Source organism: Pimephales promelas, chromosome 24 (assembly GCF_988280905.1).
Source record: "Pimephales promelas chromosome 24, fPimPro1.hap1.1, whole genome shotgun sequence".
NCBI lineage: Eukaryota > Metazoa > Chordata > Actinopteri > Cypriniformes > Leuciscidae > Pimephales > Pimephales promelas.
The window spans coordinates 7024398-7044414 of NC_142792.1; the positions used below are offsets into that span (position 1 = coordinate 7024398).

The 20017-nt window shown below is 36.8% G+C and overlaps 1 protein-coding gene across 2 annotated transcripts; it reads left to right on the forward strand.

Moving 5' to 3' along the window:
* The first annotated feature begins 3993 nt into the window (after nucleotides 1–3993).
* Nucleotides 3994–17545, forward strand: syt10 (synaptotagmin X). 2 transcript variants are annotated; one of them, XM_089127031.1, is made up of 7 exons: nucleotides 3994–4330; nucleotides 5927–6383; nucleotides 9862–10423; nucleotides 14225–14345; nucleotides 15566–15737; nucleotides 16089–16218; nucleotides 16523–17545. In XM_089127031.1, the coding sequence occupies exons 1-7, from the start codon at nucleotides 4009–4011 to the stop codon at nucleotides 16592–16594; spliced, it is 1836 nt and encodes a 611-aa protein (XP_088983157.1). In that variant the 5' UTR covers nucleotides 3994–4008; the 3' UTR covers nucleotides 16595–17545. The 2 variants fall into 2 exon arrangements, with proteins under 2 accessions (XP_088983157.1, XP_088983158.1); XM_089127032.1 differs by having other exon boundaries at nucleotides 3994–4315; nucleotides 16523–17544.
* The last annotated feature ends 2472 nt before the right edge of the window (nucleotides 17546–20017 follow it).

Consider the following 20017-nt stretch of genomic DNA (forward strand, 5'->3'; position numbering starts at 1 on the left):
AGACGTCTTGGTCCATCATGTTGCCTTTAAGCTTCAAGCTAAGCCACTCCATGAAGGTCTCACTTAGCAACCGACTGGCCACATAAACAACCAATTTACATCATTTATATAAAAGCAGTTCCTTCTGTAAATATTTCTGTTAACCTATCAGATGCAGGGCAGGGTGATTGTCGCTAGTTTAATGTGGCGTGTGGGGCTCGTCCACATCCATTAAGCACACTATAGCAGCTGGACTGCTCATGATGAGACACTCCTTTCTATCTCGGACCACTGCATTGTACAAAAAGCCGGTGGCGGAGATTAGCGGTGGAGGCTCGGTCTAATTTGAGTTTAATTATAGCCTAGCTAGGCGGTAGGGAAGACCTCCACCGGCAGTCCCCAACCAGTATTGACTGGCGACAAGGTTGCCTTGGCAACGGGGCAATCAAAGAGCAAGGCTGATGAATGGTGAATGTCTGTTTCACAGGAAAGCTGTGGTCCAAAGCATTCTTGCATGGGGATATTCACAAACACACATGTGAAGCCTTGGGAGACCTACTTTATATTGACAACATCACTGTATGATGTTTTTGGGCATCATTTTAAAACACTGATAAGGATATCTTCAAATGTAATACCTACATCTGTTTTGTTTGTTTTCACAAACCTCCAAAAATAGACATTGCCAACATAGCATCTTACTGCCATTAAAGCCACACATTGTTAGAACAATCAATATATTCCTATACATTGTCAAATAAACAACCAAACCAGGTTGTAAAGGTCTGTACACGGTTTCCAATTTTCTATTTTTTTACATTTTAATGTCATTGGTTACCATGGCGATCCTTGAAATGATAGCACCAACAAGAGGATGCAAGAATTGATTTTTATTAGTCAAGCTCTCTCCTTTTAATTAAATCGGCGGAAGCAGGAACATGTGTAATGAAAATGAAATGTTTGAGTATTTTTGTTTGAAAATGGCAAAACAATTAGTAGGTAATTATGTCAATTATGAGAATACTATATTGGCTTCTGTAATGGCTTGAAGGAATGCTTTTAATTGAATCTGACAACGGCATGAGCGTGAATGATCGAAAGAAACTGAAAGCTGCAGGAATGTCAGCCTTCAAAACATTGTTTCGGGGATACTAATAGCTTGCAAGAAGCATATTACCAGCTAGAATACATTTTATTTCTGAATATAACTGATAGACATGCAGTATGTAAAGTTATAGATCAGTCAAAACCACCTCTTTTATGAATAATGACTTCCCAGGGGGTGTCCGGAGGGTTAAGAGGTAATCGCTCAGAACAGCCCAGTATGAGGCTCTCACTAACCATCTTTAGATGTGCTTGTGTGTGTGTGCGTGTATGAATATGTGATCTGAAATTTTAGAGTGTGTTTGAGAATGTTCGCTTCTTTAGGTTCACCATTCATAGACATTCAGAAGTTATTCTGAGAGGACAAATAACATTTTTTCAGGAATGCATTCAATGTGTAATTGTCCTTTTTTCCACTGAATTAGCACCTGTTAGCTATAGGGAAACAGGTGGAAAATCACTTCAACAATTCGACATTTGATTCTTGGGCAGTGAACCATATCACAGATGATGAATTCATTTCACCTTTAAAGGAATGATAAATTACGTTATTATATGTAGCAAATTATACACATGGCTCTAAGATAGTGTCTGTTAAGCATGTGATTAAAGGAAAACAACAGCTTGTAATTAGTGGTTCACCAATTGCAGAAGAGACTCGCATTTGATTTGGTTAAAGGTCAGCATGTGTTTTTTTTTAATCACACACCAATCTAATCTTTTTTCCACCTCGTATACTGTAACAAAAAACGCCCCATCACACTTCAAGATGCATTTGCTGTATACCACTGCTCAAACACAAAAGCCTATGAGGAAATGTCCTTGTATCTTAATTATGGAGTATGGTTGCACAAAGGAGGTCAGAAAATTGACAGAACAAAATAAAATCGAGTAATATAAATGCAATTACACTAACATTGAAGAACAAGTCATTGCACAGTGTTTTTAGACTGTTTTATCTCTCAAATAAATCTCCATGTCATGAAAAGAAATCTGAGTGATACTTACACCATGGTGAGAGAGTGATATTTTCACTATAAATAAAGAGCAACTTTCTGCAAAGAGAATCTTCCTGCTGCTCTAATGGATGTTTCTGCAGAGATGCGAGCCATGGGAGCATCTGTTCCTAATGGCGTGCCATAGGAACCGTGCCACTGAAATGAATGAAAAACATTATAATATTCTTATTTAAGAATTGATTTCAAATGATTAGCACACACGGCAGAGACAATTGCAGAGGACAAATTCCGAGTATAGGTTACCATACTTTGCCTTCATGTCACGTCACAATAATGACTATTAAGAGCAATGGCCATTATACTTGACCTGACAACCAATGTGGTGAGACACCTGCCATTATCTGTGCTAATTTGAGTAGAACAGTATGAGTGGTGCATTTATTGAATTGGCTTGTGCACATTAATGATCATCTGAACTTTTGCAGCACAAGAGTGGCTCTCAGCTTTAAGTACAGCCTGTAATAATTACATTTTAGCATGGACAGCCCCTATTGCTGGCACACTGAGTAGACTTTACAAGAAAATGACATGCCACTTAAGCCTGAAAGTAAGTACAGTTTGATGGCAATCTTTTCATGATTGTCATTCCTGGAAAGAGACATTCCCCGCACATGGCGTGCACACACACTCTTGCACCTCACAGACACTTTCACAGACAAGGCTTAAACCTAGTCCTAGAGTAAAATGCATGCTTGAGCTGTTTTATCTGAAAGCAACTTGTGCTGATATATCATAAAATATGTCAGTGCAATTGTTTTGTCTCAAGATGCACACCAGTAATGTTTTTGTTTGTTTGTTTTTTTACTAAGGAACTTTTTATAAAGCTACTTAAATGTCCAAACTAAACTAAGGCCTAATCCTGGCTTAATCTAAGCCGTGTCTGTGAACCCGCGTCAGTTGTGTTTCTTCCCTTCCATTCATAAATCCTTTCCCATGGGCTCATGAGATAGTAAAGTGTCCATCGAATGCACACTTCAGAATCTTGGCGGAAGTAGCAGGTCATCCGTGAATTTTTCTCCTGTAGTGACTGTACTGTACTGACATCATGTATGTGAAGATTTACTAAACTTTAAATTATGGTAGCCCAATTAATTCTGTTTTTTTTTTTTTTAAATGGGACAAAATAGTGAATCTGCCAAGTCCACGTGCTACGTCAACTTTTATCTGTATTCAGTCTGCCTACATAATCACTCAGACAAAACTCTGCGCACCTGTTTAGCATGAGACAAACGCGTTCTCTAAAGCCAATGGTTTCACAGGGCAAAGCCACATGCACATGGGTCTGCATGAGGATGATGCCTCAACTGCTCCCCAGTTTGCGCTTGGTTGTCAAGGAGATTGTCAGACTCCATGAACAGCACTGAGCCAAGTACATAGTGTTCTCTCTTCTATCAGATGAGCATTCTAATTCCTCTTTTGTTCTAATACAATGTCTAGTCATATGTGACTTGTTTTCTACATCTGACAACAGAAGATTACATTTGAAAAATATGATAATGGCATGATTAAAGGAAACAGTTTCCAAAAAAAAAAAAAAAAAAAAAACTATTAAGCAAAACTTATTCAAAGAGCTTTAAAAGAAGAATGTGTGCACATATGTTAAGACAGGTACAGTTAATTATCTGACAACTATGTGATTGATAAACAGATATACAATTTAAAAATTCAAGACCTTCAATGAGTATAAAAAGAAATGTATATATATAAAAATTAAATGTGCGTGTGTTGAACTTCTTGTACAACTGTTGACAATAGCCTACAGCTTAGTCTCTATGTCATTTTATGATAAAGCAAATCCATGTTCTACTGTATAAGAACTGTTTTTTCCCTAAATAATGCGAAAGTATGATCCTCCCTCTCTAGACAACGCGTGTCTCCTATTGGGCAGTGCAGATGTGCCCCTACAATGTTCCACTGCGCCAAAGAATCTGGTGCGCCTTTGCGCGGTGGACATGAACTTGGACGCGTCACTCTCTCTCCATTCCCTTACGCATCAGCTGCACTCAGCAGCTCACATGGTGCCCCAATGAACCCTCGCCCTCACGCATCGTCCAACATACAATGGATTAACAGGAAAGACATGAATGTCCGCACAGAGGACGGCGTCAGCCTGTGCCAAAGGGCTCTCCAAATAGTGACGGAGCTGTGCCTCGCGGGGCACGTCGACCGGGAAAAATGCGCGGATATATTTCCTCTGGAGAGCAACATACCAGGTAAAGGAAGTTCAGGTAAATTTAACAGAAACGACGCTATATTATCCTCTCACAAACATATTTTCTCCAGAAACTTGGTTAGTTAAAGAGAAAACTTTTTCAATGCACGAGTGCACGAATCCAGAGCACTGAAAGTTTTAATAGTTCGCTCGCAGTCAAGGAAACATTCTTAACATTCACTTGAAATCAGCCAGCGTACAATCAGGAGACGGTTCTACCTGTAGAGTACCATGCGCAACAAGTTTGAAACTCTCTTCGTTTGCTGAGTTTTGTTTCAATAGTATATAATATTACGCGCAAGACGTTTTCATGAAATACTGTAGCACATCTCGCGAGTGTGTTTTATAACTACTACAAATTGAGACGTTAGAATAACGCACATTAATAGATACAGTAGCTAGAAACCTGCACTCACATTTTGTTACGTTTGTAACTCGGGGTTTTTGCTCGAATTTGTTGGCAACAAATTAAAGAAGGATTACGCTTTTAAGGTGTCCTTTTTAGTTAGTCCTGAGTAATAATAATTAGGGCTTGTATACATGTACCTACTAATGGTTAGGGTTTGTTTTAGGGTTAGTCGCATGTAGCCTAATATGCATACACGTAACGTGTAACAAGGGCACTGTAAAACAAAGTGTTAAAGAAAGTAGTTTTTTAAAACTAACTTAGCCTATCCGTAAACTGCGCAAATTAGAGCAAATAACACTAATGCAAGCCATGGACATTTTTTGCATGAATTCATTGTGGCAATCGGTTTAAATCTGTCAGTATGTGTTGTTTTGCTTATGTAATAAGAAAATAAAAAATGAACCAAATACAGAAATACCAATATGTAACAGGTTAACAACTTTCAAAACATATGACAATACAGTCTGTGCTATATTGTGTGATGGAGTCATAATGGCCTTGAGTGCAGCAGAAGCCAGAAATTAATGAAATGAAATGACCACATGCTAATGCAGATGATATTTTATCACTGTACAGTCATCTCAAGGGGGTGGTGGTGATGTATGAGATTGAAATCCATCCCTGCAGCTCATTTCTTATTGGTTGGTATAACCATTAGCAATATGGTGTTAAAACTCACTCCATGACACAGCAAAGAACTATAATTATGTGTTGCATTTGCGCAGTGCATTAGGCAGCTGAAACTCTTGCACCTGTTGAACGTGCCAGTTCAACAGTGCCACTCATTAAGAGACCTTTTCCAGCATCAACACTGTGATATAATTAATGTTTTATGCAAAAAACATGTTGAGTGCCTATGAACTTACTCTATTTTTCATTCTATATTAACTTTGGTTGCATGAAAAGACGAGCAAAATGACTCTGCTTTACTAAAGCACATTTCAGTCTTCTTTTTCTTATACCTTGCCCTCTCTTTCTTTTCTTTTTCTCTCTCCCTCTTTCTCCTGTTTGTCTGTCATGCATCATTTATTGCTACTGGTGCTCCGTCTGCCCGTCTGGTGTTCATTTATCTATTTACCTATCCTTGTCTCCTTTTCCTCTCACCCTCTGTTCTTTATGATCTCCTCAACACACTCTATCTCTTTCCAATCTTCACATACTTGCTTCTTTTTCTTTGCTCTCTCTTCCTCTTGTTGCCTGTAGACATCTCTGTAAGTCTCCTAGCTGTGGTCGTAGGTTTCTGTGGGCTCGCCCTTTTGGTAGTCTCACTCTTTGTGTTTTGGAAGCTGTGCTGGCCCATATGGAGAAGCAAGGCGCTCTCGTCCAATGCTGACCGCTGCCCGCCGGGGGTGCTGCCTGAGGCCCCCCCGGCCCAACCTCCACTGTTTCGTTCTGTTTCTCCTCATCCTGAGACCAAGGCCATTGCAATGGTGGGAAGAGAGCAATCGCAAGTCAAGCAAGAGGATGAGGACGACAAAAGGAGGAAGGTACCAGAAGTGAAGGTCAATGGCCGCAGCTCGGTTAAGATCCTGGAGGCGGCCATGAAGATTAGCCAGACGTCACCAGACATCCCTGCTGAGGTGCAGCAGGCTCTGCGTGGGTGTCTTACCAAACAGGCCAAAATCCAGAGGCAGACCACTGAACCTACCTCGTCCTCCAGGTGATACGCCAATTAAGTCTACTTTTGATGCTTGATTGCACGTTGAATGACACTACAGACGAGGGATACTCATTTCAATACTGCTACTCGAGTTAACTCATATCTCGTTTTAGAAAACAGAACATATACTTGATGCAATTGAGAGGATGTGCTTGGGCTGCGTTTACTGAATGATTAACACATACTGAATGATTTGTGTACAAAGCAGATGTTTTATTTTTTTTCCTTTTTATGAAATATCCACATTTATGTTTTTCAAGGCTGACTTCCAGCTAGAAATAAATCAACCAGATCAAAGCCAATGGACAGCTACAAAGTAGATGAGGCACCAAAAACATGTACAATATAGAGCATTTAGGCTATACATTTATAAAAAAAACAAAAGAAAAATACAGCATATATACTATATTTCCCCCAAATTTTAATAATATGCAAATTGTGCAATTAAATGCATTGCATAAATGCATTAAAAACAAATACAAAAATGGGCGTTTCAAACGATTAATCGCATCCTAAATAAAAGTCTGTGTTTACATGATATGTGGGTGCACTGTGTATAATTATTTTGTATATATAAATACACACACACGCTTGTATATATTTAAGAAATATTTTCATGTATATACTGTATATAGATTTATATATAATTTATATTATATATAGATAATATTTTTTTTCTTATACATGCATGTGTGTGTATTTATTTACAAAATAATTATACACAGTGCACCCACATATATTATGTAAACACAAACTTTTGTTTTGGATGCGATTAATCGCGATTAATCGTTTGACAGCCCTATTATTAATATTAAAAATGTGCAGCACTTCCATTAATGGTAATATAATTAGGGCTTTAAAATTCAAATTATTCTATATTTCTGGTGTTACTATTATTACAAATCACTTATTTTCACATATTTACCCCGCTGAAAGGGTTATGGCACATCTCCTGGTTGTTGAATACGCCCATTAATCACTGCAGCTCACCAATCAGAGGCCTAGTGTCCCATTGCCATGGCAACAACATTTAGTGATCTTAGCAATTAAACAATCAGCTCTTCTTCTCTTTGTTTCGCGTGGCACAGTATTTAAAGCAAGCAGAGATGTAATTAGTGTTGCCACGCAATAGCACTGACATGCTGCGACTGTTTGTCCGACTGGGGTAAGGAGGAACATCTGTGCTCAATTCCTCATAGAATCCATTATTGACAAGCTACAGAAATATCATTCAAAAAAACTTCAATGCAGCTTATCAAATGAGGTGTCTTCATGTTAATGAGTTGCACGGAAAGGCCAAATGAAGCTGCTTAAATGTCATTGTGAAAGGCCGTTTAGGTGTACTACAACTGGGTTGGCACATTTTCTGTTCTTTTTCTATTCTTCCATCATTCTTCTAATATAACTTATACTATCACTTTGGAAGTACATCACTTTGACTTGTCTATTTTCACTCTAAGAAGAAAAACAATTATTAAATAATAAATAGGCCCAATATGCCATGAGATGGTGGCAAACCTTGATCAAAAGTCTTTAAAATAGGCAAAAATGTGAAGCTAGTTTCTCTGAAATGGTTTCAGAGAAACCTAGTTTCTCTAGACTGAAGAGAGGATAATTAAACTAATGCTAACGAGTTAATGCTCTACAAAGAGGTTTTTAAATCGTTTAGCTTTCTGGGGAAGAAACTGATGATATATGAAATGCTATTATTATTATATAACTCTTGACTGTTTTACAGTGCCTCAAGTGAAGATTTCTTAGAAACGATTTGCAGTCACAACCCATTGGGGGCTGTAATAAAGTGCATTATTTTCCACATATCAAAGTAATATATCCATTTAAATGCCTTTAGTATTTAAGCTGGAATTCAGGTTTGTTTCTTTAGTGCTAGGCCTATATGTCAAAATCTTTTATTGAAGAATGCACAATTTATGTGCCAGCAAAAATGAACGTCCTTCTGCTGTAATATGATAAAACATCATTGTTAGATAGCTTACATGAACTAAAACCAAGATCAATTGAGCTGAGAGGATAGTTTGTTATTCAGTGTATTCTGCAACAGGTGACTGGCTAATAAGACTTGAACATATGGGAGAGTAGAAATACAAATTGTGAATTCTGGCATTGACTTCTCACAGTCTCATTCATTACACTTGGCAAGGTATTTCAGAACCACGGTCATCAAATACTGGAATTCGAAAGAAGTGCTCTTCACAACAGCCGAAGACAGCAGTTAATTGCTCTGTCTCTCTTTAATTTATCATCACATTGTTCTGGGACGTTTGAGCAAATTGCAAGGCATCATGTGCAGCATACATGTGCAGGTGACGGACAAAGTAGAAAGAGAGAGAGACAGACTGACAGTGATGATAAGAGACCAAGTGAGAAAAACAGTGGAAAGATTCATTTGGAAAAACAAATATATTAATCATAGAATTTAGCTAATTTTAATATCACAAGTCAGTAAAATGATACAATCCATTACTTTTTTTTAACACAATGTCACTGTCATATATTTGTTGTCATCGTCCTAAAGGTGCTAGTTGCTAGGAAACACCAATGATAAGTGGAAGACTATGACTTCCTCAGGAGTCATGACAAGTGTTCAAAATAGGTTTTCTAGTAAAAAAAAAAATAGATATATACAGGCCTAACTATTGTGATATTCTATTGTGAAGTCTACAAAATAGAAGTTGTTAAAAAAAGGACCCAATGGACCCTTTTTCCACATTTCCGGGGTTTTCAGAAGCGGAGGTTTTCACAGTCAACTTTAGAGGTCAATGATCGAGAGACAACGGCAAAAATAGAGATAACAGCGGTCAGAAGAGAGAATGATGTGAAATTTGCCATCACTGCCTCAGCCGTTGTAGTAAAAGCACCTTTGCAGCAGTTATTAGCAGTTATGTAGCCTATATGCAATTTAAAAAAAATATTATTTGAAAAACTTGATTTCTAAAAAGTAGATTTACAATGTTGATAACTGTGGAAACCCATCCTCACAGTGCGTGAAAAGGGTCTATACTAACGTTCTTGTTGCTACTAACTTAACATTTTTCACTATAGTGACATCCTCTCTTGCACACAGTACATAGTGACCATTCATTTTAGAGAGTCACTTAATTTAGATGAATCTGCAAATTATTGAATTCAAAAAGAATCAAATTGATTCACTGATTCAAGTGCCTCAGTAATATTATTATTTTGTATTGTTTACTAATGTTTATCTGTTTGAATGTAATGCTATCACCCTTGATTGATTCAATGAATTCAAAATCCCTTTTAAATACTGCTTTGATTAAGTTTTAATTTATAATCTAATATATTTTAAAATGCATTGTTCTTTTTGATAGTAGCTTGTATTCTAAGTTTTTAAAAGAGCAGTTTGACTAGTATAGGTTTCCCCAAAACACAAGGTGCACGACCAATCTAATATTTATTTATATTTTTTTCCACAAATATCTATTCTCCTTCTTCATAGGCATAATTCTTTCCGCCGACACCTGCCGCGGCAGATGAATGTGACCAGTGTGGACTTCACCATGGACACTCTACCCGTGCGTCAGTCTTCTACAGTCAGTATCGGCCGCATCAAACCTGAGCTGTACAAACAGAAGTCTGTGGACTCCGAAGAAGGAAACAAGGAGCCGGTGGAGACGTGCGGAAAGCTGAGCTTTGCCCTCAGCTACGACTATGAGGAACAAGCTCTTATTGTTCGCATTCTAAAGGCCCTGGATCTGCCCGCCAAAGACTTCACAGGCACCTCCGACCCTTACGTGAAGATCTACCTGCTTCCAGACCGCAAAAAGAAGTTTCAGACGAGGGTCCACCGCAAGACGCTCAACCCCATGTTCGACGAGGCGTTCCGCTTCCCTGTGGAGTACAGTGAGCTGTGCAATCGCAAGTTGCACTTCAGTGTGTACGACTTTGACCGCTTTACAAGTCATGACATGATTGGCGAGGTGGTGGTTGACAACCTGTTTGAGCTGTCTGACCTTTCCCGTGAAGCTGTGGTTTGGAAGGACATCCTTGCAGCTACTACAGTAAGTACAGTCCTTGTGCGTATAGAAATTACAGTTTCATACTTTCCTCAGATACCTCAATAAGACCAGATTTTGGCAGGGTTATTCATCATTCAGAGATGAACTGAGAATGCCTTTTAAAGTCAGTTTCTGAATTTGAGTTGAAGTTGCAAACAGGATGCAGAATTGCAATTCAAACGTGAATGTAAGGAAATAGAATTGAAATTACTTGAAATTTACATAACTATAAAGCTCTGAATAATGGCTTGACAAGAAGAAGGTCTTGTTTAAAAAGCCTTGGAGGTTTAAGAATAAACGATAGAATGATAGATAGAATGATAGAACAATAGATATAACTATATAGAATGGTAGAACATTAGATAGACAGATAAATAGATAGATAGATAAATAGATAGATAGATAGATAGATAGATAGATAGATAGATAGATAGATAGATAGATAGATAGATAGATAGATAGATAGATAGATAGATAGATAGATAGATAGATAGATAGATAGATAGATAGATGGATAGATAGATAGATAGGTGGAGGAATACTTCAATACTGTGCCAACAACTGTCTATTATATCATCGAAAGTACAAGGACAGTTGTATTCACATATGTACAAACTGGTCATATACTTCAAACCAAACAGAAAAATTGACTGCATGAGTGTGAAGATCTCATCAACAGATAGATTGATCTGTTATGTAAAGCCAGGTGTGGGGGAGGGCTCATCTCCAAACTGACTGAACCTTTCAGGGCACCTGTATACCTCTTCCAAAAATAGATCCAATTGCCAGTTTCCAGACCCACAGGAAGCATGATTATCAAGCCAGAGCCTTCAAACAACAGGTGTGGAATTGAGTCCGACTGTCCCACTGACTTCAGAGTACAATTAAAAAAAAAAAAAATGTTACCGGCACTACATTTCAGGACTATGACAAAAGAACGTTAGCAATTTCTACCCTTTTTTTAGGTTTCTTAGTCAGATTGGCCCTCATGATAATGACACCCACTCATTATGCTTCAGTTAATATATCAGAGCTTATGTAACTGCATCAGTCATGGTATTGATGGGGGATTTTTAAGGACAGAACTTCTTAAAGGGATAGTAGACCAAAAAAATCTCTCATCATTTACTCACTGTCATTCACAAACGTGTATGACCTTCTGCAGAACAAAGAATGTTTCAATTGTATTATAATATTCATTGTATGAATATTGAGCACTTTATCTTTACTTGAGCATGTACTTCAAGATATCTGCAGGACCCGAAACATTAAAATTTTCACGCTTGTTCAATAACTTGACGATCTGTAGAGGTTAAAGGCATTGTCCATCACACCCACCTCGCGTACAGTGATTCAGCTGCATTAAAAATCACGTTCCACCGGCTTCCTGCTACAAAAATAAAAGTGAATGGTGACAGCGTTTCATTTTGTATACCACAGAGTCTGTGGTGAGTCATTCCTGTTTGGGAAAAGCAATCTCTTCCTCCTACTTGTTTGACGCAATAGTCTCTTTCAGGCTCATTAATTTCTTTCAGGATATTTATAAATTTTCCTGTTGTGTGGTTGACATATCTGCACCTGTCAAGTTACTTATACTGTGTTTTGCTATAACATTTAGATCACTCTCATGCTATTTCCTTCTCACGTTTTCCACTAACTATAGCTTTCCCTCATAGCTAATATAAAAGAATTGATAGTGTAGGAACAGCGGTAGAGAGTTTTCGACCTGTTGTTCTCAGTTATGAGACTATCACAACTGCCCTTTAGGGACAAAAACCGACACTCACCAGACCAGCTGCTCTTGGGCCCCGACTGTCGAAAGAAGCTAGTAACTCTCAATTCCTAAAATAGTCGGAGCCATAGATTGCAGGCTTGCTCCGTTACACTTCCGACTGCACTTTGAAACCCTCTATTTTATCTTACTCTGACGTTTGGAGGTCTAATTTTGTTCTGATCTGGAGGAGGGGAACTTGAACAGTCAAAACAGGAAGGGTATTATTGCCCCAAAAAAAGATTTGTGAATTGTTTCAGACACGAACGCCAATAGGAGACATGACTCCTGAACTAGCCTGTGGCTCTCTCTACTCAGCGTGGAAGGAGAGGATAGGGTGTGACAGAGAGGGTTTTTGGCATCAGACTACACAGAGGCGGCACCACATCGGGGTTAATCTCGTCAACGAAATTTCTGACAAAAATGTAAAGCATAAAGTAAAGAACATGCGCAACATGACTATGAGAATTAAAATATACTCTTGATGAAAATATGAGGAAAAAAAAAAAACCACTGCACCACAATATATTAATATCACACTAAAGAATGTTTTTGAAGGAAAAAATAATAGGATTAATTATTTTTCAACAACAAAAAAAAAAAATCCAAAAATGTCAGTCAATGACCTGCTTGAGCTAAAGCTGAACAGTAAATGTAAATGTGTGAATGTTTTATTGTCTTTTTTTTCAGGATACCTGTCCTGAAAAAAATAATAACAATCACGGTTTCCACTAAAATCTGTTTTCAAAACTAATAAGAAATTATTCTTGAGCACATTTATTTACAATTGCAATATTTCACACTATTACAATATTTATACTGTATTTTGATCAAATGAATGCAACCTTTGATGAGCACAAGACACTTCAAAAACAATACTTTGAACAGCAGTGTAATTGTAGAGTAAAATGTATACATTTGATGAAATATGAATTAAATTTAATTAACGGACATTGTATCCTTTAAAAAAGAAACTGTGTAAAAATAATACTGTATGTAATTAATGGTATTGAGAAATTCAATGTGATTTGGAGGTCTAAAAAATAGGCATGTGCACGCATGAAATTTAAACACGTTTACTACAGTACAACAGTGATTAAGTATATACATTTCCTCCTATTACGCAATCTGTTTTTAAAATGTACTTGGACAGATTAATCACTATCGTTAGTTGCCTTTGAAAGAATAATGGCCGTCTTATTCCAGTACTGAGAGGCTGTAAATACCAAAATACACACCGGCCTTTTAGAATAATCTTTACCGCCTCTGCAAAGCTAATAAAGGTCAGGGAAGCTAGATTTGTCTCATTCAAAACTGAGAAAAAGAACCAGCCACCCAAAACATACGGCCCACAGTAACACTTCCACACAAACACAGCTGTTATGAAAGTCTTCTTGGAAACAGTTCAATTTCTTAGAAAAGCCATATTTCTGTACACAACTTCTGAGTCACTCTTTTTTTTTCACTAAAGTTTTTGAAGGAGATATATATCCACTCTCTAGATCTAATAAAGAGTAGATAGATAGATCGTTTAAATCTGATGGGCAAACATTAGTCCAATATTTCATGCTACGTATTTCACACGAGTTGTTGTCGGCGAGGCAACCAGAAGTCTATTTGGTCAGTAAATAAGGGTTTGTTTGAAGTTGCATTAAGGGCTCTCTGAAGAGACTCTCAAGAGGAAAATCATATTACAATATTTGCTAAAAGGATGATACCTGCAGATCATTAAATCAATAGTTTGTAATGTTATGTGCAGACATTGCTTCAGGCATCTCTCAGTAGCACCTCAATGCAGTACATGAGATTCACGGGGAGGAGTCGGATCAAGATCCAAGGGATGGAGATGGGTAGGATTAGGGTTGGGTTTAGGGATCAGGGGGCAGAGTTGGGTAGGTTTATTTAAGGTGGGAGGAGTTGGATCTGGATTTCATGTTCTACAGTGAGAACCACCTCGCATCTCGCGGCATCATCGAATCTACTTGTTTATATGTTTTTATATCTAACTTTCCTTCCTTCCTTCCTTCCTTTAGGAGAGTGTGGATCTGGGTGAAATTATGTACTCCCTTTGCTATCTTCCCACGGCTGGACGCATGACCCTCACCGTTATCAAATGTCGTAATCTAAAAGCAATGGACATAACCGGATACTCTGGTCAGTGTGAACCCTCATAATCTGTCGAGAATGACTTAAGTGATTCAATTTAGTTAAAGCAACACAATTGCTAAACATGTATTTTCTTAGTTTTGAGGGGTCCAATCTACTTAGATATGTAAAACTGATTTTTCCTTAATTTACTTAAAGGTGCAGTATGTAATATTGACAGCTAGTGGTTTGAAATGGGTACTGCAGTCCAAATTCAAAATTAGAGAGTTGTGAAGTAAAACGTAACGTCCTAATAGTTCATTGCAAACATTTGTTATGCTAGTTACACAAGCTATTTTAAATGTACAGTATCTACCAAGAGTCAAGCAACCATCAAGTAATATTCCTTTTTATCAGTAATTTATAAAGGTATTGATAGGCTTTCTCTAATTACTTTAAGTGTGTCACTTTTATTGCGTAGATTCTAGGTTTATTTTTACTGTGCACTTGCCTACAAGTTTTTATTATGGGGCAAAAGTTTATTTATTTAGGATATTTATTTATTTATTTAGGAAGATATCCTGTATCCTGTAGGATTGAAGATATAAAGTGGCCCTCCAGGAGCAGGATTGCACACCCCTGACTTAAATTATGATGAAAATAATAACTTTAATGTTTTAACCACTTTTCTCCTCATGTTATATAGACAATTTTTTTTAAAAACTTTAGCATTGTATCACAAGGTAGATTAAACATGTCACCGGTATCAAATATATTAGCATTTTAAGTACAAAAATGTATTGTAGAAAAATACAATAAAATCAAATCCAATTAGACTATTGGCAATAGTTTCCTTGTACACTACGGTGTGTACATAAATCAGAAAATCTCATATGAAAAGTAATTGCATTTTGTTTATGCCTAGGGTCTCTGCAACCCCAACAAAACGTAACATTTGGCATAAAGGATATATGATGCATGCTATCAAGTTAAAAAATTGTATTGTTTGCATAAGAGGAGGAAATGCCATAAACCTGACACTTCAATGCAAATATGTGTTTTGAAGATATTATAACGCCTGTGGGGTCTGTCAGATTGCAAGCAGAACATGAGGGTTAAGGCAGCTAAACAGAAAATACATGTTATGTAATTCTTTTATGCATAAAATATTACCAAGGTCTAAAAAAAGATTTTGGTTGTTGAATATGATAAATAACCAGCTTTATTTTGTGTGTGTTTTGAATCTGAAAAGCTCCAAACTGATTCCCTTTGCTTCCCCTAACATACAGATCCATATGTTAAAGTCTCCCTCATATGTGACGGTCGAAGACTGAAGAAGCGGAAGACAACCACCAAGAAGAACACACTCAACCCCATCTATAATGAGGCCATCATTTTCGACATCCCACCTGAGAACGTGGAGCAGGTCAGCCTGTCAATCACAGTGATGGATTACGACAGGTCAGTCCCTGCCTTTTAAGATACTATCAAAACAAATACCATTCAAATTAAAAACCTCCATCCATTCATCTTCCGAACCGCTTGTAGGGTCACGGCGATACAAGAGCCTATCCCAGTGTTAACTCACAACATGCTGAAGATTAAATATTCTGACATAAAAGATGATGATAATTATAATATTAAGTCAGATAACATGCCTGTTGATCAAGCATGATCGCTAATAGTTCCACTGGTTTCCTCAGTCTTTATCCATTATTTTGCATCTGGATCTACATCCTTTTCAGTTGCACGAACCACTCACCAATGAAAACTTTTTCTAAAACAGAGTCTTGCGTTCTGTTTCTCTTTCAGAGTTGGACACAATGAAGTGATAGGGGTGTGCAGGACAGGGCCGGATGCGGAGGGTCTTGGAAGGGACCACTGGAACGAAATGCTAGCTTATCCACGCAAGCCCATCACCCACTGGCATGCACTTTGTGAGGTGAGAGACTAGACATCCGAGGAGAAAGCAGGGCGCAAATGCCACTTGCCCATAAGAAAAGTGATGCAATATTATGCTGTTTTTACACCATGCCAAATTTAAACTTTTGGACTTGATGTTCATTTAAACAGATAAGATAAAAACTCCATGTAACAGACCAAAGAGCTAAACAGGGCCAATGTTATGTAGATTGAGCCCTGATTTGGTGCTTTGGGCTCATTCGGATCCATATGCCAAGTGCATTCAAGTCTAATATGTCCTAAACTACTCTTCTGTAATATTTTGGTATCATCTGTCCCTGCAGTGGCCAGGAAGAGCATCCAGTTTTGAGAGTCAAGGATCATGTCCATCCCCAAAACCCCCACTGACCCCATAATATCCTGGAATCCACACAATCCTAACTGCAAAACACATTTGGTTTGTATAATTAATACGGTATATTTTTCTCTAGTCGTAGCCTGTAATGTTGCATTTTAATTTGAAAAAAAGGACTAAACAGTACTGGTATACCTGCTACAGACACAATCATGTATCCAAATCTCACAATTTCTCTGACATTTTGCTTTAACTGGTGCTGAGTTTATGAGCTCCTAAAACAATAGTTTTCAGGTCACTTTGAAGCTGACAGTGAAAGACAGTGAAATTCGCTGACAGTGAATGTGAAGCTTCTTGCTGTTTGACAGTATAATGATGCTATGACATGTTACAGACACATGAAATGACAGTGCTTATCATTTCGTATTCTTGAACGTTTCAGTTATACATTCCCCTGTCTGGTGAAAATATTTGACAAATTTAATGCAGTGTTAGGGGAGTAAAAAGACGAGGTGTTTGAATTTGAAATCAAGACCTATTTGGTATGGAGAAACAATGGTGAGAAATCACTTGCTTGTTAATTAATGCTAAAGAATCTTTATTTTAATAAAACTGTTGTATTCTGATTTAAAGACATTAAAATGTAATTTAATTCAATTATATATTAATATATATTTAATGATATGCTCATTGTACTTCAACGTCTCGAATTTGTTAAATAAATGGAAAAGAATCAATTACTCAGCTGTAATACTGTATATGTACACAGGATAAGAAGGCATTGACATAAAAAAAGAGATATTGTACATAAAGGCACTGAAATTTAGCAGGCAAATGTTTCAGGAGGTCACTAAAAGTTAACTTAAAGGAGTAGTTCACTTTTCAAAAAACTTTTGCTGATAATTTACTCACCCCCATGTCATCCAAGATGTCCATGTCTTTCTTTCTTCAGTCGAGAAGAAATTAAGTTTTTTGATGAAAACATACCAGCATTTTTCTCCATATAATGGACTTCAATGGGAACCAAACATTTCACTGTCCAAAAGACACTTTCATTGCAAACTGCAAACTGTTCAAATGGCTTTAAACGATTCCAGACGATGAATAAGGATCTTATCAAGCAAAACGATCGCTCATTAAAAAAAAATAAAAAAAATAACAAAGTTTAAGTTTTATAAGCTCAAATGGGTACTGCGATGCTCGTTCGTGACTCTCCTGTTCGACTCTCCTGCTCATCAAAATGAACAAATCTTTTTCTGAGTCAATTTGTTTGTTTTGTTCGTTAATTGAACCAAATGACTCGGAAAAAGATTCGTTCATTTTGATGAACGAGTTCGAACTGGAGAGTCATAAACGTGCGTCACAGAACAGAGCAAGGCGAGCATTTGGGCTTATAAAACTTAAACTTTGTTATTTATTTATTAAATGAGCGATCGTTTTACTTGATAAGACCCTTATTCATCGCCTGGAATCGTTTAAAGCGCTTTAAACAGTTTGCAGTTTGCACTGAAAGTGTCTTTTGGACCTTGAACCATTTGGTTCCCATTGAAGTCCATTATATGGAAAAAAATGCTGGAATGTTTTCATCAAAAACATCAAAAATTTATTTTCGACTGAAGAAAGAAAGACATGGACATCTTGGATGACATGGGGATGAGTAAATTATCAGCAAAAAATTTTTTTAAAAGTGAACTACTCCTTTAAGAGCGGTCATAATCTGACACAAATTTTCTTCTTTTTTTCTTAACTAGCATGTGATGAAAATGATGTTCAAAAGGGACTTACACAGTAGCCAAAGATGTAGCGTGTTTTGTTGTTGTTTAGATTGATGGTTCTCTCAAGTCAAAGTAGAACAAACATCATAATACAATTTTTGATTATGCCCTATATTATGCAAGATAATATTTATATCAATTAACATTAAGATTTTTTAATATTTTAAAATATATGAAACCCTTACCAAACATCAAATTCTCAAATCTAAAATTAATCAATCATCCCTCTTCCACTCTTGTAAAAAAATTAAAGCCACTGAAACTTCTTTCTTTCTTTAAACTGTGAAATAACAGGTGAAGCACTGCTAACCACACAAACTACAGGCTCAACTAATACAATATTCACATGTTGTGGTCATTTAAAAATGAATGGACAATAGAAATTTGCCTGTTGATTAATTGGTGTTTTAGTCAGAGAATTGGTATTCATTGAGTGAATCATCCTGCATCTATTCAGTCAGTATGCAAATAATAATAATAATACTAATATATAATTGCACACCAACCTTTTAAAGCTGGGTGTTTTCTGGTGTGTCCATTAAGTAATAATGCAATCATGGCAATTACACAAACGGCTGTGTACTGTTAACTTTGATTTGCACATGAAGAAAGTGCTTCTGCCCCAGAGCTCGGTCAGAGTTTTAGAACAAAGATGAAGTATTCTTGTAGCATGCTGATACCAGTACATTAAATATGGTTTAGAAATGTAGGTTTAGATATTATTTCTGAGAGGTAGTATTTTTAATTAATTTAACTTGCCATTGCTGGCATGTGTGTATAGATACTTGAGAATTTCTTCGAATTGTTATCTTGTTGAAGTGCATTTCTATGGATCGTTTGGTGGTTGGTTTGTACTATGGGCTCGTGGTCTTGAATAACTTTATACACAATTTGCATATATTGTGTAATGGCTTCTAAAAATTGTACAACTGTTTTGATTAGCAATCAACTTCCTGAGATGATTTCTTGTCGAGCTATTGATGAACTGCTTCTCAGTGATTTTTTGTCATATTTGCACCAGACAACTAAAACAATCGCTATGTATGTTGTTATGATGTGTACAGTTTGTGATAACTTTTGTATAAAAAAAGAAAGAAAAAAAAAGGAAAGAAAAAAATGCAGTAAATATTTGAAATATAATTTTACTGGATGTTTCAAATGTATTTTAATTAAATAAATTCTGAATTGTTAAAGTGTATTTTACAATGTGTTGTATATTGAAGCTGCTTTATTTGTAACTTAGAGTGTAAAAAAAAATCGACAGATGTTACATCATTTTGCAACCATTAGCGGCCTTTGCTCGGTTTCACTCGTTTCACTTGAACGGGCCTCGCAACAGAAGGAGTCTCCGCTTGCGCTTGAAAAAGATCATTCTGCACACACAGCAGGGAAAGAAATTAAAGTGGGCTTGGAGCAAAAATGTTCCCAAAATTCAAGATATGGGACAAAAGTTCTTGTTTTTAATATTTATGACAGGATATAGTTAAGCAAAACCACACAAACACAATGTGCTGTTTTCCCAAATATCAGCATGGTTGCAAATGTGATAGGTCTACAGTATATATTTTATATAACAGTCCAAAAAACAAGAAATTATTGTTAGATTAATTATATTTTAGAATATTTTTTTAGAATATTGTTGATTTACTCCATTTCACCAATGAAAATAGTTCCAAAAAATCCACAGTAGAGCCATTGCGCGTCTCAGA